The 22,446-nt window shown below is 50.0% G+C and overlaps 6 protein-coding genes; 2 read left to right on the forward strand and 4 right to left on the reverse strand.

Annotated features, from left to right (window-relative positions):
• Nucleotides 1-1,106: 1,106 nt before the first annotated feature.
• Nucleotides 1,107-1,483, reverse strand: GSTUM_00007424001 (uncharacterized protein; the record flags this gene model as incomplete). The annotated part of the gene is made up of 2 exons (XM_002839410.1): nucleotides 1,107-1,309; nucleotides 1,366-1,483. 2 exons carry the CDS (start codon nucleotides 1,481-1,483, stop codon nucleotides 1,107-1,109), a joined length of 321 nt encoding a protein of 106 aa, XP_002839456.1.
• Nucleotides 1,484-1,658: 175 nt separating this feature from the next.
• GSTUM_00007425001 (uncharacterized protein) lies at nucleotides 1,659-3,171 on the reverse strand (the record flags this gene model as incomplete). The annotated part of the gene is made up of 5 exons (XM_002839411.1): nucleotides 1,659-1,973; nucleotides 2,039-2,572; nucleotides 2,641-2,858; nucleotides 2,918-3,037; nucleotides 3,114-3,171. 5 exons carry the CDS (start codon nucleotides 3,169-3,171, stop codon nucleotides 1,659-1,661), a joined length of 1,245 nt encoding a protein of 414 aa, XP_002839457.1.
• Nucleotides 3,172-6,535: 3,364 nt separating this feature from the next.
• GSTUM_00007426001 (uncharacterized protein) lies at nucleotides 6,536-7,649 on the forward strand. XM_002839412.2 has 1 exon: nucleotides 6,536-7,649. The coding sequence occupies exon 1, from the start codon at nucleotides 6,696-6,698 to the stop codon at nucleotides 7,566-7,568; it is 873 nt and encodes a 290-aa protein (XP_002839458.1). The 5' UTR covers nucleotides 6,536-6,695; the 3' UTR covers nucleotides 7,569-7,649.
• A 2,266-nt stretch (nucleotides 7,650-9,915) lies between these two features.
• Nucleotides 9,916-13,187, reverse strand: GSTUM_00007429001 (uncharacterized protein; the record flags this gene model as incomplete). XM_002839413.2 has 1 exon in its annotated part: nucleotides 9,916-13,187. One exon carries the CDS (start codon nucleotides 13,185-13,187, stop codon nucleotides 10,170-10,172), a length of 3,018 nt encoding a protein of 1,005 aa, XP_002839459.1. The 3' UTR covers nucleotides 9,916-10,169.
• Nucleotides 13,188-14,275: 1,088 nt separating this feature from the next.
• Nucleotides 14,276-17,989, forward strand: GSTUM_00007430001 (uncharacterized protein). XM_002839414.2 has 3 exons: nucleotides 14,276-14,360; nucleotides 14,454-15,470; nucleotides 15,541-17,989. Exons 2-3 carry the CDS (start codon nucleotides 15,085-15,087, stop codon nucleotides 17,858-17,860), a joined length of 2,706 nt encoding a protein of 901 aa, XP_002839460.1. The 5' UTR covers nucleotides 14,276-14,360; nucleotides 14,454-15,084; the 3' UTR covers nucleotides 17,861-17,989.
• Nucleotides 17,990-20,377: 2,388 nt separating this feature from the next.
• GSTUM_00007431001 (uncharacterized protein) lies at nucleotides 20,378-20,767 on the reverse strand (the record flags this gene model as incomplete). Its single annotated transcript, XM_002839415.1, has 1 exon — nucleotides 20,378-20,767. One exon carries the CDS (start codon nucleotides 20,765-20,767, stop codon nucleotides 20,378-20,380), a length of 390 nt encoding a protein of 129 aa, XP_002839461.1.
• Between the last annotated feature and the right edge of the window lie 1,679 nt (nucleotides 20,768-22,446).

Here is a 22,446-nt window from a genome sequence, read left to right on the forward strand (position 1 = left end):
TTTACTCTTCTGTGGAATGGATGTTGTCGGGTCTAATGTCCATAACGTTGACTGGGGGTACTCGAGTACATTTCTTTTATCATTATGATCGTACAAACATAATGCAAGGTGCTCGTACCCGTACTTTGTACGAAGTTTATTACGCTCTGTATGGCAGTGTTCGTGATATCATAAGTAACGTTTCCTTTTCTTCACTCTACCCTGCCCTACCGGTCTACCAGTCGTGTTATGATACTCGAGGATCATACAGGTTTTTTTTTTTTTGAGGCCACTCCACACCAGGCATCCATTCGTGGTGAAGGCGGAAGAATAAGTACCTTGGGGAGTTTTCGAGTATCGCCACGCGTAATGATGACTTTTCGCTTTTGGGCCTACCGTAATGCATAATATCTCACAGTAACAGTCACCTGATGATTTGAAATTGAAGAGGAGAGGAGTCACGAATGTTAGGGAAACTTAACTGTGCCCCCCACCGCCCCCCGACTGATTGGTGCCACTTGCTTGGCGAGCCAGGAGCCACTTGGAAGTATGTTCTGGAGTGACCTCCTTCTCTCCGTAATCCAGGATTCAGGTTTCGAAGTTTGTGGAAAGAGGAAAACCCTAGGCAGGCACAGCAAGAGATTAGAGAGGGCAACTATCAAAGAGATATCGTATCATAGACGCTACGTTTTATGACACTTTCTCCCCCTACACTTCCGAAATGGTGATACCGGGAGAGGTATTGCAGGACAGTGTGTGGAAAGACTACTATGATACGGCAGGCAGTCGCGTTGAGTAGGGGATGTGCGAAAAAAAATAAAAAATAAACATGAAGAACAGAAAAAGAGAAGGCAAAACAGTGCCTCGAAGAAAAACCACAAACGCATTAACTTTCTCCGCCGTGCTACGATGGACGCATACGTATTCTGCCTCTTAAATAAAGCCCCAACCGCTCCCAATCATGTAGTACCTGAAAATCCGAGGCCCCAGGAAAAGTCGCCTCACCTTTCAACAAGGCATACAATCCTTGGTGAGCATTCATAGCGTATCACTCGACCACAGCGACCGCGATGACTTATCCCTTCTTAGTCCATCAGCAATCTAACCTCCAGATTCCGAGCGATACTCTACGCCCCCTGCTTTACAATCTCGGCGCATCTCTCCCCAATTGCGTAAGCTGCCATCTGCGTATGCCCTTGGTTGAGGGTGGGCATCACGCTCGTATCGGCGACCCTTAGTCCCTTCACACCACGGACTCTGAGGCGTTCATCGAGCACTGCGAGAGGATCCGTTGCCTTCCCCATTTTACAGGTTCCCCCGGGGTGGTAGCCTAGTGTCATCGTTGACCTGACGTCCACGAACAATAACGGTGCGAGGAGGGTAGACATGAAGTAGCATTCTTCTTCACGAACGGTTTCCAATCATCCCTCGTCCTCAGCTTATGATGTGTGGCACTATCCGGCCAACTCCCACTTATTGCATCTCTCGCACCGCTCCCCTCCATCACGATCTCGCTGCCGAGCCTACACGCCTCGGCGAGAACCTCCAAATCCAATTCGTCGGAGAGATAGTTGTGCTCGACGACCGGGTTGACCCGGGTATCTCTACTCCGTAACCTCACACTGCCCCTACTCCGTGGACCAAACAGCTCCGGGATAATCGAAAAGCAAGACCTCCCATCATGTGGGAAATCCGCAAACGAGTGTTTTGGACCGCCGTAACACTCTGTGGTGAAGAGCTCGATGTTTGGCTGTTTTGATGTGAGCCCTATGGGGTCCCGCCCAGGCAGACGCGGGGGCGGACTTCCACAACGCAGAGTCAGAGAGTCGTTCGTCGAGGTGAGTGTAAGCACAGGCGCCGAATGGAAATGAAGATAGTGGTCCCTTTTTATGCTCTTTCCAGAGTTTGTACGATGTCTCGAGGGCGCCCGGAGGATATAATTGGTTGTCGAGGGTCAGCCCTGGCTTGTTTACCTCATAGAATATCAAGACGATCTGTTCCATGTTTAGTTTGAACTAGAAGCCACGAGATATGTTGAGACATAGGTAGCGTTACGTACGAGGTGGTCCATGAGATTCTTCCCGACGCCGGGCGAATCAATAATCACTTCTACCCCCAACTTTTCAAGTTCTGCCTTGGGGCCCACGCCGGAGCGCAGGAGTATCGCGGGGGAGCAGTAAGCCCCTCCAGAAATAATTACCTCTCTTCTGGCGGTCAATTTGTGCATTTTTCCATCGCTTTCTATCACTTTCAAACCTGTAGCCTGAACCTCACCGCTAATGTTCCTGTCGAAAACTACGTTGTCAACTAAGGTTTCCGTTTTCAATGTCAGGTTGTCCCCTGCGGCTAGTAGATAGTTCGCCGCAGTGACCCTCAGCCCTTGGTATGTCGTTCTTACAATGTGTCCACAACCATGGGGGTTATCGCCCGTGCTGAACATGTCTGGGTCCAGCAGGATGCCCTTGGAAACGAACGAATCCATTACCATGTTTGATATTGGGGCCAGGGGATACGGCCCTGTGTCTAGAGGGCCTGAAGTCCCGTGGGCCTTTGGGCTGTGCTTCATCCAGTCGCTGGGATGGTAATTCTCTGCCTGCAAACCTGCTTAGTCTTTCTTGACGACTGAATTCACTTCCTCATCTCTTAGCTTTCATATCATACCTTTTCAATACACCTCCAAACATCATCTCCACTCCACCCGGGAAGTTCCCAATCATCGTAATCTTGCTTTGTCCCCCGGATGGACAAAGTCCCATTGCACCCGCCCGATCCACCCAGGAATTTGCCTCTGGTAGCCTTTACTTGACGACCACCAAGACCGGGGTTAGGCTCCCTGACGATATTTCCAGTCAGTGTCAGTGTCAAAGAGTTTGGAAAACCTATTCTTTCCGTAAGCTTAGCCTGCTCCGGGGAGAAAAACTCAAAATAGTTTGGATACCCCCCAACCATGTGCGAATTCTCCAGGAGAGAGTTGTGTTGACCTGCTTCGATGAGGAGCACGGATATATCGCGAGACTCGGCCAGTCTTGCAGCAACCACGGAGCCAGCAGTACCACCACTATAGCCGAGAATTGTCAATTTTCCCTCTCTCTATCTCCCTCTCTTTCACACAAAGGTTGAAGAGCGCAACTAACCCGCAGATAATATAATCATATTCAGTGGTTCCAGCCCTGCAGTACTCGTTATTACCATACTTGCAGTGTTCGTCTAAAGTGGAGGTAAGGGTACAAACATATCGGTTATTGGAAAAACACGGCCTTCGAGAGTGGTAAGCGTTAGTAACATATATGGTATTCTGCTGATGAGAGCAAAGTTTTGAACAGCTACTAGTGATATTGAGAAATCAGCGCAATGGAGAAGAAAAAAAACTCCTATCTTAACTATGCGGGACTCAACAAATAAATATCTACTCTAGAGACAACTTACTTCACCGCTCGTCCGAATACCGTTCCCGTCTGTTGGTTTATCCGGTCAACCCCCCAGTTACTCGAGTACAAGTATATATGGCTGCAGTTCAGTAACTCTACTCGAGTGCTGTACCGCACAGAATGCCGGCGCAGTTTTAGGGGTGGCGGATCCTAGATTACTGGGAAACCGTTCTGAGGATGTATGTATAATACCGGCTTATCACCCCAAAGAGTAGCCTAGAGTAGAGCATTGGCCAAACAGGTTCGAAGGGTGTCTTGCAAGGTCATTAGAACAAAATTGGGATTTAATTTTCTGGTAAATACAGTACGATAGATGATTTACCGTTAGAAAGGCCAGACGCCACCTAACCCTCCAAGTACTCGAGGAAGTGTCGACAACTGATCGCCCCATCAGAGTCCATCCTGTGCGGGTGCTCGTAGGCCCCAATCGTACGAACTGTAAAGTACCCCTACCTAACTCCGACAGATCAAAAACTCCTCACGGCGCGTAGTGATACGATACCGGTATCCATGTTCCTTTCCAACCAAGTATATTACCCGATCGTAGCATGTAGACCTTCTGACCTATTATACATGCCTGTCGAAATCGGTAGTCTAGATTAGTATTGTACTTGAGCGTTGGAGTAACACCACGGGAGAGAGATATCTACTGTAGGATGGCGGTGGGGAGCATGCTGCTCTAAAACCGGAATTGCCGAGGCCTAATTGAAGTGGATTACCGGCAGTTCGACTCCAGGATCCATCCGTTCCTGCTTCTTCGATCGGTTCACAAGTCTCCACATATTGACCCTCTTTTTGCACGGACACACCGTACCGGTGTTCGGGCAGTGGCAGCGTTTACCAAGACGGGTGACTAAAGCTGAGCACCGTAATGGAAACCCCAGAGCCCATTCCCTGGGTGCGCTTTCGAATCCCGTAAAACACCTACCATACTCCAACCGTAACATGGGCTCCCTACCGCCCGTACAGTACTGCGTAGAACATACCGGCAACACTCCACGTAAAGTTATCCCTCGGCATGGATTTAATCTTCAATAAAACCTTCATCAAGCCAGTCCACCACCTCCCCACCGCACACAACATCGTACTACTGTAACCAACCCTTACCAGGCTAAGCGGTGCTGTGCTACACCAGCACAGTACGCACGCCGACAAACAGCACCTGACCCAAGTAAACTAATCACCCAACTCCGGGGATTAGCACAGGGGGTGATAACTCGTGCAATGGCCACTGGCCGCTCTTAATATATGGGTACAGTACAGTGCCGGTACTGTGGGGTTCCGCATGTACTGTACTGTAGTCGTGTATGTAGGGGGTAGGGACGTAGGGTGTAGGGGAAAGTATGGTGGATGTGGCTAACAGAATATCTAGACTACCGGTATTTTTTTGGCAGTCAAGACTTCGCCATAGGTGGGGGGGGCCGCGGGACTCACGGTAATTTTTGGTTCTCTAGTTTTCCATTGCTGAAGGGCTGAGATAAGAGACGTTTGTTATCGCCCTTCTTTTCCTTTCTTTTTTTTTAAAATCCGCTGGCTCAGCAGTTATCCTGTGTTTTTAACATCGTTAACTTGGTTTCGTTGCACTACCGTCGCATTTTGGGGTAAATCCAAGGGTTGGATCTAACGCCGGGGTCACAAAAAATAATATAAAAAAAAACAATTTTAAAAAGTCCCCGGAACACGAGTTTCGTGTCGATGGCCCAAGTTATGGTAGATCCGGCAATATCTAGCGTCTGAGGACATCAATCATAACCACAAGTGAATCACTTGTTTGTTTCCCATTCCGGAGACATCAAAGGTCGTCGAGCACACTGCCTACTGACTCCCAATCCCAGTTGCTCCAGCACAAGATCTGCCAATATACGAGGGCAACCACCTATGGGGGGGGGGATAGCAGGAATGATCGCTTGTTCGGCATGATAAAGAGGGGTCCCGTATCGAGTCGTACTGTATTAATATCCTACCGTAAATTACAGCTGTAAGGTATAATACTGGGGGAAAAAGAAAGAAAAAAGGGTATCTCATAATATAAATCCGATGCCCAATAATAGGGTCTTTCGCCATCAGAGCCCATCCCACATAGAGTTCTGACCAGTTAAGCTTCCTAATAACCAGTTGGATTTCAGATAGCCAACCTGCAGAATTTGGGAGGCGGTTAGACAAAGGACTTGGGGATGGGGCTTCGAAGAAGAATACAGCACGCAGAGGATTCCACTGAGGAAGAGCCGAGTTGGAGCCACAATGTTCTCGTTCGCAATGCCGGGGTTGATGGTGCATTTTTATCGCTGCCCAACCGACGGCGTCTAGCGAATTTACGGCAAGTTACCGTGCTCTATCGCATTATATGTATCAGATACAGTAACTTGGGACTGTTTGTAAACTTACAGTTGGGGCCTTGTGAAGCAGCGGGTGATTTTGTGTGATTGAAAAAAATAAGAAATTTGCAATTACCAAAACAAAGTGTGGATTGTCAACAAACCACCGGATGCAATAGAAACCTCTCTCAAAGCCCAACAACTCTCATTGCAAAAGAAGGAAATGCCCGAAATAATCTCCCATAGGCTTATTCTGCAGTGCTCTGGTAAGATGAGCGGAGCTCAGGCCTTTCTGTTTTGTTGGCAATCGATGGTTTGCTCATCCCTTTTCGGCTCGCAAGGTAGCGAAACAAATAATTGCACTGGGGAGCTATGATATAGTACTCGTATTCCCAGGCACGCTAGGCGTTTTCTAAGGGGGTAGGTATTATGTGGTATGATAGCATTGGGATTCGGGTGCTGGGTTTTTTTTGAATTGGCGAGATTCTTTGCGATGGATGTCATCACGGCCTGGTTCGCCAGATCAGTTGGTCCAAGGAGATCCCCAGTGAGGAATTATCAACCCTGTGATATTGCATCTATAAAGATAGATGAACCCCGGATAGAAAGAGATGATATCGTATCATACTCGAGTATCATACTTGTATGATACTCGTACTGTACAATTCAAACTTACCTAAACCCTTTCCCCGGCGGACTATAGTACGCCACCGCTCGCTTACCCTCGGCTCAAACCTCGGTCCATTCCGAACGTCAGCCTTATAAGAATCCACTATCAAAGCCCCCAGCATCACACAGAAAACACCTCTATCAGTATCAGGGGCCTTTCCCCAGAGCCCCATACCCCCCACGGGATCCCATCATATGATATCATAATAATATTATTATGATACCATCAATCCCCTTTCCCCAAACTTCAACCTACCAAACACCCGAAAAAACAGACAACAAAAATTAAAACAGACTCTTAGAAATGAGATATAACCCTCTCCAGCTCCTCCGGCCCCTCCTCCTCCGAAGAGCCTACACTGCAACGCCAACCCCACCCCTAATCACAAAAACCACCATTCCAGCAGCACACACGGGCCACATAACCCTTCTAACCCTCGCCCGCCCCTCGGCCAAAAACGCCATCTCAAGCGCACTCCTCAGAGAACTCTGCGAGCACATCGCCCCCCTCCTCACCCCAGCCCCACTCTCCCCCACCCGCGCACTAATCCTCGCCAGCAACGTCCCAGGCGTCTTCTGCGCAGGCGCAGACCTGAAGGAGCGCGCAAACTTCACCCCGGAACAGACAGCCACTTTCCTTGCGAACCTTCGAGGCGCACTGCGGGACATCTCCGCCCTGCCGATTCCCACGATTTCCGCTGTCAGTGGACTGGCGCTGGGCGGGGGACTTGAGCTGGCTTTGGCAACGGACTTGCGTGTCCTGGGTTCCCGTGCGCAGGTTGGTTTGCCAGAGACTAGATTGGGCATCATCCCTGGTGCTGGCGGAACATACCGCCTCCCACGGCTGATCGGGCTTTCGAGGGCTAAGGATTTGATTTTTACGGGGAGGAGGGTGGGAGCTGAGGAAGCGTTGGGGTTGGGATTGGCGAACAGGGTTGTGGAGGTTTCGGAGGAATGTGGGGACGGGATGGAGGAGGTTACGAGGGTTGCGGTGGAACTTGCGCAGGAGATTTGTGGGGGTGGGCCGCTTGCATTGAGGATGGGGAAGCGGGCTGTTGAGGGGGGATGCGAGGAGGCGGAGAATGAAGCTTACGAGGGGGTGGTTGCCACGGAGGATCGGGATGAGGCGTTAAGGGCTTTCAGGGAGAAGAGGAAGCCAGTGTTTAAGGGGAGGTAATCACTATTGTTTAGTAGGGGAATTCTGTAAATACTGGGGGATAACCGGGGTAATGATATATATATAGCTAGAGCTAGATTGTAGAGGGTGAGAGCCGAAATGTGTATTGTGGGTGTTCTCGAGTGACAATGTGTGAGCTTAAGGGTTTGAATCGTCAACCACGTCACAGCGTTGTCAAAGAGGCAGTAACCTGTGTGAGAGTGTCAGGCACGTAAGCGGCTATCATACGGTACGGCACAAACTATACACCACTGGACCAAACTCAGGTGCTGTCATATTTTTTTCCCTCAATCCACCTTACACCATCTGAACAGTTACTTTCCGTAATATATTTTTTCCATCATCATAATATTATTATGCTGTAAGAAAAATAGATCATTCTGCTATGGGTATTATATTAAAAAAAATAAACATGTTATCAGAACAAGAAAAATATCTATCATATAACTATCAGTCAGCCTGACAGTAGATGTTGAAAGTACTGATATGAGATAATTGTGTGCCTGAGAGAACATAAACTCATCTAAATATTTTTTTTTTTAAGAATTTTACAATATTTTGTACAAGCATGATTCATGATTCTTTCTCCATATTCTGTGACATGACCCTCATTCTGTCTAGTATAAGGTGTTATTACCCCTTACATCACTCTTTAAACATATAACGGAGACCTGAATTTGGTCCAGCAGTGTATGACACTTATGGGATGCAAACAGTGAGTATTGATTATATAAAGCCACTCTCCTCCCACAACTTGTAGTATCGGTGACAACGCCCCCTCTCAGCACTTACAAGACGAGCCTCCGGCAACACCATTCCCGACAGTTGTGTCCTCAGAAGGGGTTACAAAGTGGGGGATGGAGGAACACGAATCTCCTCCCTTCACACATAGACACTTCCTGCTGATGCCCTAATCCGAGATTGGGTTGATAACAGGTGGAGAAACCGGAGGTCTGCAAACAGCATACCCGCATCCAAGGGAATGTGGGCCTTATTATAAACCCCCCGCGGAAGTTAAGGCCAGAGCAGAGTACCGGTATCCATAGGCAACGGCATGACTAACAGCAATCGCAAAAATTCACACCCCTTCCCAGCTTCCCCCCCCCCCAGATTAGCGTAGTAACACAAAATTCTGATATTGTATTCGAGTATCTCATATTCCCCCTCGAAAACCTACACCTCATGACGAAAAAACCCAAAGAAGGCAAGAAGGAAAGAAGGAAAGGAAGAAAAACAACCAATTAACTATCAACCCCTCCCTAGCAGCCCCCTTAACCCTCCGCTCTACATCATCCACCCTAGCCTTCTTCGCCTCCTTCTTGATGCCTCCCGGCCTTGCCCCCAACCTCACGCGCCTTTCCAGCGGCCTCAGCAGCAGTGCTCTTCGCCTTCCCCGCAACCCCACTCCCAACCCCCTTCGCTCGGGCTGTGGTCCCCGAAACCGTCTGCTTCGCCGTCTCGGCGATCGCCTCGCCGGTTTCAATCCCCTTGAGCGCAGCGTTCCCCGCCACGCGGTCAATCGTCTTGACGGCCTCTTTGGCGGAGTCGGCTATGGATCTCGATAGCGCTGATGTGGTGGTCAGGGTTCGGGTGGGTTTTGGGAGGCGGAGGGAGCGGAGGAGGGAGCGGAGGGCTGTCATCCTTGTTGTTGTTGCTACGGTGGACGTGCGTTTGTTGTTGCGGGGATTAAGTTAATGTTCGTAGCTTTTGTGATGCGTGAAGGGGGAGGGTTTCTGGTGGTGAGTTGAGGGTGGTTGGGAGTTTATATCCCATTTTGGCATTTCTCCATACTGTAGCTGTTGGAGTGCGATTGGGGTGGTTCCTTCGTTGATTGATTATTGAGAACAGTGCCAGTAGTCTTGTGACGTCATTGGGATAACGTACTGGTGATGTCAGAAGTATCTACAGTGTCCTAACTTCCTACCGGTAGTCCTGAGGGCGGTGGGGGGGCAAGCGCTTTCAAAGTTAAACAAGGCGGCGGTGAAAAAAGTCTCTCTTTCTGGAATGCTTTTCTTAGTGCCCGAGGCGTTGGAGAGGTTTCAGGAAGACTGCGAGTCACTCGGGTAAGTGCTACTGGGTCGATTAGGAAATATCACTCACTGATTCTTGGCACCCAGAAACCTAGGATTGGAGGAATGGTGATTGGAGTGCATCAGCGGGAGTAACTTGGACCGTGAGTTAAGAGGTAGGAGTAAGGGAATGCAAATAGGGTCCGCTGAGGAAGCTGGGAAGCTTTAGAGGAAAGTCGTTTTTTTCTATTCACGTATACTGAGTAAATACTTCATCTGAATCGTACGAGTACCCGTAGAGGTATGATACTGCAGACGATTGGTAGATTAGGAGCGGGTTTGTTAGGGTTAGCCAAGTCCATAAGTTTGGACAAGATTAGATTAGTCTAGTGATCAAGCGGACTACCGTACCATTCGTAGATACCGGTATCAGGCGCCGCAGTGATGTCCAGTGAGTGTTAGACTAACTTAATATCTACCACAGCAGGTAAATATTCCATCCATAAATTTGCATCCCTTCGCACAAAGCAATACCATCCGGATCCCCAAACCCCCAGAAATCTAACATTTATCATACCGCACAAGACCTCATTTAACTTACAGTACATCCACCCTTTCCATCCCCCACTTGGGGCGATATCCACCTCAACCCACCCAAAAGACAGTACTCCGCCACCTCCTCCCCATCTGGCCACTCCCGCACCAAAATCCCAATATCCCTCAACACCTCCCGCCTAACACTATCCTCACTTTCCTCCCCCTGCTGATGCTGCTCTCCCTGTTTCCCAGCCGGGACTTCCAGAAACACCCTCGCGGCAACCATTACCCTCCTGGCCATCGGTTTATCGCCGTCATCCAGCCAGTCCGCGGCAGCAGCCCACTCGATAATCCTTCCGATATCACGGTACCTTCTCGAGAAGCCGAGTAGCCGGACGTATGCGTGTAAAGTAGCAGGCGAGGGCGTCAGTAACGGGGGCAGTTCCTCGTCCGCGATTAGTAGTTTCGGCTTGTGTAGGCCAATGTTTGTTTCGAAGATGTGGATGACCTGGTCTACCGGATCTATGCCGTCCCAGAGTACGTTTGCCCCCAGACGGATATTCTTCTCCGCGGCGACGCATAGCGCACGCAACGTTTGCGAGTCTTCGCTGACGAGGCGGGTCATTTTCTTGTATACTTCCCAGATTATGCGAATCCGGTTTGGCTTGTCGTTCGCTTTCCTGGAGTCAAGTGTTCTGGCGAGTCGCGTGAGGGTGGCGTTGTATGCTGGGGTGTAGGTTAGTTTATGCGCTAGGAGGAGACGGATTGCCAATTCAATTTCGTCGTTCCTGCGGTGGAGGAGGAGGGATATGTATGCTGTTAGGATGCGCGGGTCTGTGGGCTTCGCGGAGGGGGAGGGGGAGGGGAGAGGATAGCCCCATGTCTCTAGTATCCGGTGAGCGTAGTTGAGGTCGCTGCTATGAGATATTAATAGTGCGAGGAGGCGGGGACTTGGAGGGACGTTGTCCCTTTTCATCATCATGAATAGCTCGTCTGTGTCTGGTGGGGGGATAGGGACGTATACACCTTCATTGATGTTCCTCGGGGGCGGGAGGACTTCTTTTGCCTCCCCTGCGACGACGCGGTAGTTGCTCTCCCTTTGCAGGCGGCTTAGAGTGTCAAGACGGGGCTTTTCACAGAGAGGCCTTTTCCGCTTAATGCAGTCCGCGTGCATCTGCTGGCGGGTGAGTTTCTCGGCGTAAAGGGCTTTTGCAATGAGCTCTTCCCAAACATCACGACGAGGGATCGTGCCGTTCTGCCTACAGTCGAGGAATATGGCCCATGCTTCGTCTATAGTACGGGTAGCACGGATACGGGAGGCCCAGATGGAGGTCGGGGAGGACGAGATGAGGTGCCGGAGTCTAAGGTGAAACGTTCTAGTCTGAATGGTAGGTGTATTGTCCGTATCCTTGCCTGCGAGAACCAGGGCCGAGTATTCCCAATCATGGAGGGGATAGCCTGCCTCTGTCATCCGCTGAATCACCTCAGCAGCACGAGAGATTCGGGGTGGGAGACCCTCCCGGCCATCCCTTTCAAACGGCCAGGGTGGCCAGGTTGTGACCATATCCCGAACGGTCTGTTTTTCGGGAGGTGTTTTAGCATGGGCCAGTTGGACAATTACTATCGCTCGATAGCCTTCTCTTACAAGAGGGATACCCATGGCAGCCATCTTGCGCAGGATCAGAAACTGGCTGCGTTGAAGGATCGGAAGATGAGCGAAGGGTCCGTCGGGTGTTGGTAAGGAGAAGCAAGTCAACAGGCGGTTATAGAGCCTGGTTAATCGAGATGGAGAGCGTGGTCTTGAGGTGTCTGGCCGGTGAAGATGTGTTACAAGAAGTTTGGCGACTATAGAGATAGCGGGAGGCCAGGTCGAGCGTACTCTCCGAAGCAAGCGGAGGAGGAGGAGAACCGTCGTCTTGTCTTCGGAAATGGAGAGATGGTTGGATGGGAACAGCACGCTCTCAATCATTGGAAAGAGAGCTCGGACGTTGTCCCGAATGAAGTACTTCCGCCGGAGCGTAAATAAGATAAGAAACGGGGGAATCCGGTATGTATGCCTTGCTCCTGTTGTATTCCGGGGCGATGATAGTTGCATATTCTTTGTGTCGTCCGAGTCAAGATCTTCACCGCCATGAGATGATTGAACTCTTTCCTCTCCCGGAAGCTCGGCATCCAGAATATCCTGCTCCTCTAACGATCTATCCACCATCTCGTTCCTAACCCTTGTGCCCAAATCCAATCTATGCCCCGCCAGCCCGCCATCTCTAGCAGTGAGAACCCATGCCCACACTAATACATCCTCAGGTGTATATCCCCTCTGCTCTAAATAGTCTCTAGCACCGGAGGTGAAAACCCCTCGAAGGACCATCTCGTCATGATCCTCACTGAGGTTACCCGCACTCTCTAGCACTGGAAATCTAAACGACGAGTGAGGGTAAAGTTTGTATATATGATAAATCAGGCTCATTGTGATGCTCTTTAGCGAGTAGCGTTCCCTCTGGATCCCATCTTGATCAATATACCTCACTTTCACCCCCCCAAAGTATGACCTTTTCAGCGCTCGCCCAGGTTCAGCCAGCCGATATCTGTCCTTATTAGACCTGCGCCTAGGCTCCAAAGGATCCACGTGCGAGAGGTCAACCTTGCCCGATGCCTTCCGAGGGATGTCTCTTGCGTGACCGGTGCTCCTCAGTAGGGAGAGTAACGAATCATCCCCTCCATTGGAACTAGAAACTCCATCCCTTCCCCACCTCTTCTTCCCAGCCGCCCGCCCCCCGAGTTTCCTTTCGGGATTCTCTCTCGAATTCTTGTTCTGGGCCGCGTTCCTACCCTTGACACCGCCCCCCGCTTTAAAGTCTCCATCATCGATTTCCCGCTCTAGGCCGGCCTTTCCTTTCCCACACCCCTCGGTCAATTCTGAAGCAGAATTCCTTCCCAATCCCTTCACCTGTAATTTGCCAGTATCCAAACATCCACCTTGAACAATCCAATCGAGACGGGAGAGTAGCGTATAACTCAATGGACGGCGAAGAAGTACCCTATGCAGCGGCAAGCCGAGTATGGGAAGTGACATTCATCGAGGTCTCCTCAGCGGGTGTTGGATGCCGGAGACAAGCTAGTCGCAGGGAAGGGATTCGTTGGATTCTGTTAAGAAGGAAAAAATTGAAGGATCGACGGGAGAAATGCTTAGTCATCACGATCGAGAAACGTTTTTCGATAAGATGCGATAATATTATTATACAAAGAAATACCGGCAGAGACCTAACTTTGAGATGGAGGGTTCATGACATTGTATGGCAGCTGTTTTTTTGTTTATTTTTTCGTCCCTCCCCCGAGCGAGGGAGGGGAGCGAAACCGCATCTTTGTTGCAAAAGAAGGTGAGGTTTAGGTTTCTGGCTGTTGTCATGAGGGAGGGAGGGAGGCAGGCGGAGATGTTCATGTGCGGCGTAGAGCAAGATAGCATCTCCGCTTTTTCGCCTTTGACAGCTCAATCCGCCGGAATATCAGAATCTCTGGGAACAATAAAATCGGGGTGGGCGGATCCTCCCACCAAAGGAAGGAGCGAAAACAACTCTCTAGACACGATATAAACTTATTATTGCGTGATATTGCGGACTATCTCGTCTTATGAAAGGAAAACACCTTCAGTATCTCGGTTATACGGGGTACACCGCCAATTGGCACCAGTGTTGGTTGATTCACGGCCGCCCATTGAGCAGTCAATTACTTTCCTCTTCGGGTTAAATTGGTTATACAAAGCAAAGATCAGCAAATTTGTTACCCCATTTGGTGATGTCTCGCCAAGCCTTTACTTGATACAGTTAGCTTGGGTCATGTTAATTTAGCAGCTCTCATACGAAAATAACAAAACTTTGAATCTCCCTATCATCATGGCAGGCGGAAAATTCCTTTGAATCCTTCCACAGTCCTCCAGATATGATGAGAAAGTGGTAAATCCTTTCACCGAAGATTTTGAGCTGAGGGTTTGCGGCAGGTGGTTGTTGAGCCAGGGGAGCTTGAGGTTAGCCGTGTTAGGGGGTTGGTTAAGGCAGACGAGGGGAATTTCAGGTCGCGACTCCAACGAATGAATGAGGACAAAGAGACCAAAACCATCATAATCACACACAGTTCGGATGCCGTGCGCAACTCTACAAGACAGAAAAATAAGCAAGAATAATGAGGGGAATTTCCCATCATTTTTCTTCCTTACTTTCCCTCCGGAAATGGGAGAAGTAAAAGTACTCGAGTATGATACACTTTACCCCCCCCAAAAAATCACCTTTAGCTCGTTGCAGCAGCCTCGCTTCCCTCAAACCATTCTCTAGCTTACAGCAGTCAGTCGCGTCCCCATTCCAAACTGAATCTTGTATCCTCACTTTCTCCTCACCTCAAATTCTCTCATCTTTCCCCTAACTTACCTCCTCCTTTCCCTTTGTTCCGCTAAAAGCCTCTTTGACGGTCTTCCTTTCGCCGTTGTATCTTATCCCTATCATGAGGGTTTGTGGTTAATTCGAAAACTTTTTGTCGTTCCCCTGTCCACTTTTACGTCGCAACCCTTCCAATTCCCCTTCTCTCCCCCACCCGATTCTCCCCTTCGCAATCTTTACTGGCACAACCCACATCGGTTCTCTCTCCCTCTGAGGTTACGCTTTGTACGGCCGGTACAAGCTCTCTCTCACATTCATTTCCCTTGACATTTTTTTCTTCACATTCTTTCAAACAAAAAAAAAAAAAAAAGTTAAGCCAGCCCGGATCCGGATTTCTGATCGGATAGCCAATCGGCGAGTTTATTTCTTCTCCAAGCCAAAAAAATTTAAAATTTAAAATTTAACCCCCATCCCCTCACACAAATTCGACCCCACACCACAAACCATCCGTACCGCGGACTCCCCGTCGTAGTTTGTCCCCATCGCTGGACGCTGTACTTTACTATCATAAGCTGCAACCAGCTGCAACATACAACCACAGCAATGGGAGCCGCAAACTCTCCCTCCCCCGCGCCTGTAGCCGTCCAAGACGCCGCCGCCGGTAACTCGGCCACGACAACCGCATGTGCATCTGCTACCGGGAACGACTCTGCGATGGATGCCTCTTCACAGCAGCCACAGCAGCCCCTGTTTAGTCCTGCTTCTGCTAATGCAAACTCGAGCACCGGAAAGCGCAAGAGAAGCGGTTCACCTTCACCCTCCGCCTCCACCACCTCAACACAACACCCATCGCCTACAAAGAAGAAACCCGACGACTCCAAAAAGTCCGCTGGCGATTCCACCATGATCACGGTGGTAGAGGATAGGGCGTCCCGGAGGTTGCTGTTTATGGAGGCTACCATGAGAGATCTATTGACCCTCCTGAAATCGTGAGCCTTTCCGGGTCTTTTCCTTTGTTTTCAACTCATCTTTGTACCCGGCTCTTCTGACACGGTGCAGACATGATCCTACTCCTTCCATCCTTCGCCATCCGATCCCAAACAGTATGCCTTCGCCCTCCGGAGCGCCTCCTATCAAGCGCACCAAGATTTCGCCTTCGTCGCCCAACACGCTAGCTGAGAAGCTGTTGCGGGTGACATACACGTCGCTAACTACCCTGCTTTCCGATATCAGTGCTGTTTGTCGCGAATTGCTAACTTCCGCTGATAACGAACGGTCGAACGGTATTCCCACCAATGGCACCTCTAGCATAGGTTCCTGCAGCGGGCTTCCCTTCGTGGCGCAAGTTATTCACTTTGAGGAGTTGGCGAAACAAGTGATCACGCGAGAGCGTGTACGTAGAGCCGATTTGTTTGATTTTGTTGAAGAGGCGTCTGGGGATTCCGTCACCACAAAGCCCGTGGGAAGTAGAGGAAAAGTAGCATTGACCGTCATGGGACAGCACGGCCCATTGTTTTCATCGTTACAGAATCCTGTCAACGCTCTACCTACGGGTGATTCGGTACCTTCGTCAAGATCCACTTCAGCATCCGCATCTCCCAAATCCTCCATCTCGACAGTTCCAACATCGACTGCGACTTCTCCTAAAGCCGAGTTGTTGAATGAGCGCCCTGTTTACACTCCACTAAATGAATCTCATCTTCCTCCGCTTATCTCCACAGTCAAAGCAATTCCATCAAACGGCCAAATTCTGAGAGGTGGGAAAAGACTCCCAAGCAAGGAGGGAGCTAAGGTTTCAACTTTGGGTGAAGCATTTCCTGCGCCTCGCGGGTTGCCACCGTTGCTTCCTCCAAAGCCGGGTCAGCCTAGTACAGTAGGACTGAAATGGGGCGGAAAAATTGGAGTTGGAGGTATCAGGTTGGAAAATCCGTTGAATGATAGACCCGAGGGCTGTGGTGACTGGCTCTCATATAAGAACAATTTGCCTTCGAATCATCCGTTAGCCCGACATGAACCGCCCCGGTCGAGAGCACCGTTGCCGGCAGATCTTGTAGCCGCGTACAGTAGCTTTGCACCTTCTAGGGACGACTCTGGATCGAAGATTCCAGCTGCGGTTAGGAACCGGGTATGGTGGGATAGAGCCGGAAAGCAAATTTTTGCCGAAGAATTTGCCGATGATTTCTCTCTTCACCAGATGCATAGTCGGTCTGATGAAAAGGCCGCTGTGGTTGAGGCTCAGACAGAAGAGATGGACCTGGATGAAGAATTCCGGAAAGTGATTGATGATTGGGAACCGGACAAGGAAATACCTATAGATACCAGATTGCTTAATGGAATAGAGGGAGCGGAGGCTATTGTAGATGGGAAGAAGAAAGCGGGTGAGGAGGGCAGAGCAGATGTGGACACTGCAGGTACAGAAGGTGACCCGGAGAAAATACTATCGGAGATATCCAACTTGCTGCAAAGCTTGCGCAGCCAGCAGTATACCCGCCTGTCCGCCCTTCCTGTTGGCCAGCCCTCCAAGCCTGGAACCGGAAATGCACCGGTGCTCGGTACACCCTTAGCGCCCGACGAGGAAGAGATCGGGTTGTACAATATCATTCGGGATAGGTTAATTCGACTCATATCCAAGCTCCCACCCCACCTGGTAACAACCATCGACGGTGACCGCAGCAGTGACCTTACCCTTAGCAGCAAACTCCCCGTTCTCGGCGGGCCCATCTTCAAGGGCACTCTCCCCGCCGATGAATCCCACCCACCAAAACTCTCGACCCCGCAAGTCCAAGGCGCGGCAATGGCCGCAATGAACGCAGCTGCTGGTCTCTCTCCCGTCAATAGCGCACCCGTGGCACACATGTCCCCGGCTCGCAGTCAGCACCATCACCACCACCACACCCCAAACACCTCCCGTCCAATGTCTACCCTACCAAACATCAGCGTGGACGCCCAATACCACGGACACCAGATGCCCCACTATCACGGGCACACAATCCCCAGCGTAACAACTCCACACCACTACCCATCCCCATACGCCCCCGCCCCATCACCAATCCCCACACCAACCCCACAGGGGCAATACCAACCTCCGCCCCCACGCATCGTCAGCCCCCTCAATCACCGCCAACCTGCCCCCCAACAGCAATTCCATGGACACAGCTTACCTGCGCAGACATACCAGAACCCCCCCCCCGCGTACCAGGCCCAACCACACTCGCGGCGCACTGGGGTCCCACCTCCACAAGGACTTGCGGCAGTGGGGGTTGGCTATAGCTCGCCTACGTACAACAACGCTGGGTTGCGTATGGGTGTACAACATACCCAGCAGAGTATGGGCCCCGGAGCCATGTCTGGGGGGAGGTATGCTGGCAGACGGAGGTAGAAATTCTATTGTCTTTCTCTTTTCCCCTCCAATTTCTAGTTTTCTCTGAAACGGAAAACAAAAAGATAAAGGCTTGGGTTTATTCTTGCTTTGTCTATTTTTTCTCTTCATCTCTTTTCTTCACCCGGATGGTCGTGGTAGTTCGAGTGGTTCTACTACTTATTACCTTGTATTTTTTTTTTCTTTCCATTTTTTTCACTTACTTTCCAATGATACTCTTTTTTTTTTTTTGATTTTTTACTCGACTCTACTCTTCTTGTCCTTCCCTTGCCATTACTTTTCTGTTGACTAACTTTTTTTATCTTTTTTCCCTTCTCTTTTCCCAACTTGCCACTATCTTGCTCTGCTTCGCTACTTGTTCCGGAAATCAAACTAAATTCTGTTTATTTTTGTTCTCTTCTGTCCCTTCATTCCTACTTTTCCATTCGTTCGGGAATAAAAAAAATTTGACTGGTTAGTTGGTGGGTTAGTTGGTCCCCTGCTGTCGATGTATGCATGCAAAAGCTGTATGCTCTATTCGGAGATGGTTTAATTTAGTTGGTTAGTTTGTCAGCTGGTAAGCTGGTATGATTATTAACAATTCGGTTTATAGAGATGTTTAGTTGCTGTATTGTTGTGAAATGTAGAGTAAAGCAAGGCTCGGTTATGGCATGGGTTGGAGATGGTAATGACAAGTCGTAATTGCAGCGGAGCGGTGATGTGGTGCGGGTGTGGGTGCGGGTGCGGGTGACCCCTCCGCTGATAATACAACACTCCCATGGCGCAAGGTAGCCAAACCCAACAACAGTCGCATCATTTCCCCAGACGTCTATCGGTGCTGTCTAAACTGATAATCCCCCCCCCCCCAATTCACCGTTAATCCGGCACAATACTGCCCAGTGCACCCACCTCCCAGCAAGCCAATACCTCATCATACTGCCACAGCAACAGAAACAACCCAGACAACAACCATACCATACCAACGCGCAACCACGTGACCCCGCGCCACACGTGTTACAGCCCTTCGCCTCGCCTCACCTCACCCCACCTCACTCCATCTCGGACAAAATACAGTTATCACAATGTCAAAAACAATACAATCTTACTCCTTTTGCTCACTCCTGGAGTATGGTGGATGTTGTTCATCCATGTTAATTTGCTCGCTGGCTTGGCATGAAAAGGCGGGGATGGGCCCAGGCGGGCAGTGGTGTGGATGGTGTGGTATCTCGCTTGGTGTATATAAGTGCACGAGTGGACAAACCGATCAAGCCGGCATATCGTAAAATCCAGTATCGTATCGTTCGTTGGCACAGTAACAACAGACTGTAAACTAGGTAATCACAGCCAATCACTCGGACTCGGAGAATCAGCTCGAACACCGACAATACTAACCCCCCTTCCCTATTTTCTAGCTCACACAGAGCTACAGTATCACAAACATTGCCAACCGGTACCCGACTCATCACCCGTTCAAAAAACAACCTATGATATCTATGATACCGTACGACCCCTCATTACCCTTCCCTCCAAGATCACAAAGCAGCAATATCCCCTTTTCTCCCCCCTAGAACCTCCTCCATATACTCCATGAGCTCCCCCTCCCTGGTGCTCTTTCCGCCACGACCATAAATCCCCTCAAGTTCCAGCAACCTCCTAACTGTCGGAACCGTGCTCTCCTCGAGGGATCTATACTCACCACCTAGCAACTCCCTCCCGGCCTCAGCGTCGATATCTACCGGCGGCTTATCCCGCACGCCATTGTCGGCCGGAAGGCGTCCGCGGAGTTCCACGGGGAAGTGCCTTTCCATTATTTTTACCACGGCGGTGACGGAGTAGCCGGGTGTGCTCAGGATTATGCGCTGGTTCGCAGCCACGGGGGAGGTTAGTGCTTGGACATGCGCACGGGCTACGTCCCGAACGTCGATCTGCGGTAGTGGGTGTTAGCACAAAGGAGGGGTGGAGTGGGGGAAGGGGGGGATACATATTCGGAGAAGGGGGTTGGGGGGATTTCATTGAAGGTTCCGTTTAAGAGAGAGTATAGACCATCTGTTGAGAGGTTGGTTTTAGATAGGGAGGTTATTGGCTGGATGCAGGGTCCTATTATTTGGCTTCTGGCGTAGCCTGTTAGTAACGCGTGCGTGAGACTGTTGTATTGGGTGAGAGAGAGAAAGGGGGTAGTCTCACGGTAGCATCACAGAAACCGAAAAATGCAGACTCTTGGTCTTGATATACTCCCAAACAACCTTCTCCGCGGATGTCTTTGCGACGCAGTAATTGATCAACGAACTCTTAGCCCCGCGAGCCATCTCTTCGGTGGTCTTTCGATAATTAGCCCAGTCCGTTCATTAAACAAGAATCCTTGACAAACGCCCAACATACCGAACTCCAATCGCGAGAAGTAAACCTCTTCGAAGGGGCTACCCCAGCCGCAGGATCAAACAACCCCAGAGCACATATGGAAGAGGTAATGGAGATATGCTTCACCTTCCTCCCAAAATCGCTGGCAGCATTCAGAATTCCCAAGTTCCTGGAATCGCATCAGCACTGCACACTCCTTCGTGTAAAAAAAAGGCAGAGCGAACCATACCCCTGAACATTCGGCTTCAAGTAGTGCTTATCAAAGTCCGTGTTTTCTTCTGACATCAGCGGGGCGGCGGTGTGGACGACATAGTCGTATTCGGTCTCTTTGAATATCTGGTCCCAGGACTCTTGCTTGGTGAAGTCTGGCAGGACAATAAACCTGACGCTCCCTTCGTACTCGGGATTGAAGGAGCGGCTTAGGTTGGCTTTTTCTTCAGACCGGACGGTGCCGGTAACATGATAGTTTGCTTCTACCAGTTGCTTCAGGACGTGCGCTGCCACGTAGCCGTTCGCACCTGTGAGGAGGACTTTCGGCTTGGTAGTGGTGGTGGGATTTTCGACTGCCATTTTTGGTGAGTTGGGAGAAGAGAGGTGGAAATTTGGGAAAGGTGCTCTTATAAGTAGACCAGATGTAGTGTGGGTTCATTGAAATGTTGGCTCTTTGATAATATTATGGATGAAGTGGAGGGGGTGCCTGAGACCTTATAAAGATCTCGGGGCTATCACCTACACCCACTATTCCATTCTATGTCCTGGCTGATCGACCTCTAAACCGCCCTGACCAGACATCGAACCTGAGCCGCCAGAAGTGCGAGACCGTGTTCCCTGCGTACTCAGGTGCGGTTACAGGCTGGAAATGTGCTTCGACAACTCCGTGATGAAGCAAGCACAAGGCGTGTGCCCGAAGCCTCTTCCGGCATACCCGCAAGCAATCTACCCACAGCCTATGGGGAAAAATAATCCACCCAAGGCATGGCACACTGTACTCAGTAGGCAGCTGCCGAACGATACGGCACCGCGCTCGGGGTTTCGAAAGGCGGTCACTCTGAGATTGCAAGCTTTGACGTGATCGAACCCGAACCATTTCGGCAAAGAAAGGTTACCGGGTTATCACAACATATATCCCTCGCTTCGGTAAGCTTGCGAACGCACACCATAGGATAGCGGAGGTTTGTTGTGACCTTTCCTACTTGTTAACCTTTAGCATACGATATAAGCCACCGCGCTTAACTCGTAACACCAGATATTTTATCATGCCTGATCACTCACCATCTTCCACCACATTCTTCCTACCGTCGCCTACTGAAGTAGCACTATCGCATTGCGGGTACCCACAGTCGTGACTTCAAAACCACCATGTGAACAACTTTCAGGCTTAATGACCAAGACCACTCTCTGCGTGAGTGTATTCGGTGCATCGCAGGGGAGTGGACTCTCTTACTATACCACGCTGTAACCTATTATACCCTACTTAGTACCGACATGGTAAATGTAGGGGTGTTTATCCTACCAGAGTTGCACGGTTCTGGTACTGTACGAGTGCTTTTCTGAAAGAAGATCTACATTGCTTACTAGTTTAGTTTTTCATCCAAAATTGCTACGCCTCCACTCCGCAGCGATGCACTTCCTACTTTCGTGGGTCCATGATTGGGACGAACTCATCTCGATTAACTTAAACCCGAAGGTGACAGGTAAGGTAAGAATCGGCGTAAAGCTGGGTGACTAAACTCGCGCATTCTGATTCTGGGGTGATTTAATAGTACCGGTAACTCAAGCCAATGTCCAACCATTTGAAGCGCACCAAGTCAAATCACTTGCACCCACCAAAGATAAAGTTCCCCTGAGCCAGAGTGGTCGAGTTAGTATCATACCGTACCAAGGCACAAATCCAAAGGACCTATATTGATAATGTCATTACCGCATGCCGCATGATTGGGTGGCCTTGTCATGTATGAATTAGTACGGTTAGGGTTAGGGTTTGGAAATGCTGAACAGCTGGTATGATAAGCTCCTCATTTTTCGTGGAGTCAAGTATCATAGCGCGATTGGAGTTTTCATATTTCCCAATTAAAGGGGAGATGATGATTGGCCCGACAAGCTCGCCCCATCAAGGATGTGGTGCCCGATTGTCAAGGAAGAATGTGTCCTATCATTGGACACGGTTTATGCTAGGTTGGTAGCTAAACAAAGATGTTCGAAGACGGCTGTGTCCAACATGAGCGCCTCCCAAGCTAGCCTTCCAGGCC

Source organism: Tuber melanosporum (assembly GCF_000151645.1).
Source record: "Tuber melanosporum whole genome shotgun sequence assembly, scaffold_36, strain Mel28".
Classification (NCBI taxonomy): Eukaryota; Fungi; Ascomycota; class Pezizomycetes; order Pezizales; family Tuberaceae; genus Tuber; species Tuber melanosporum.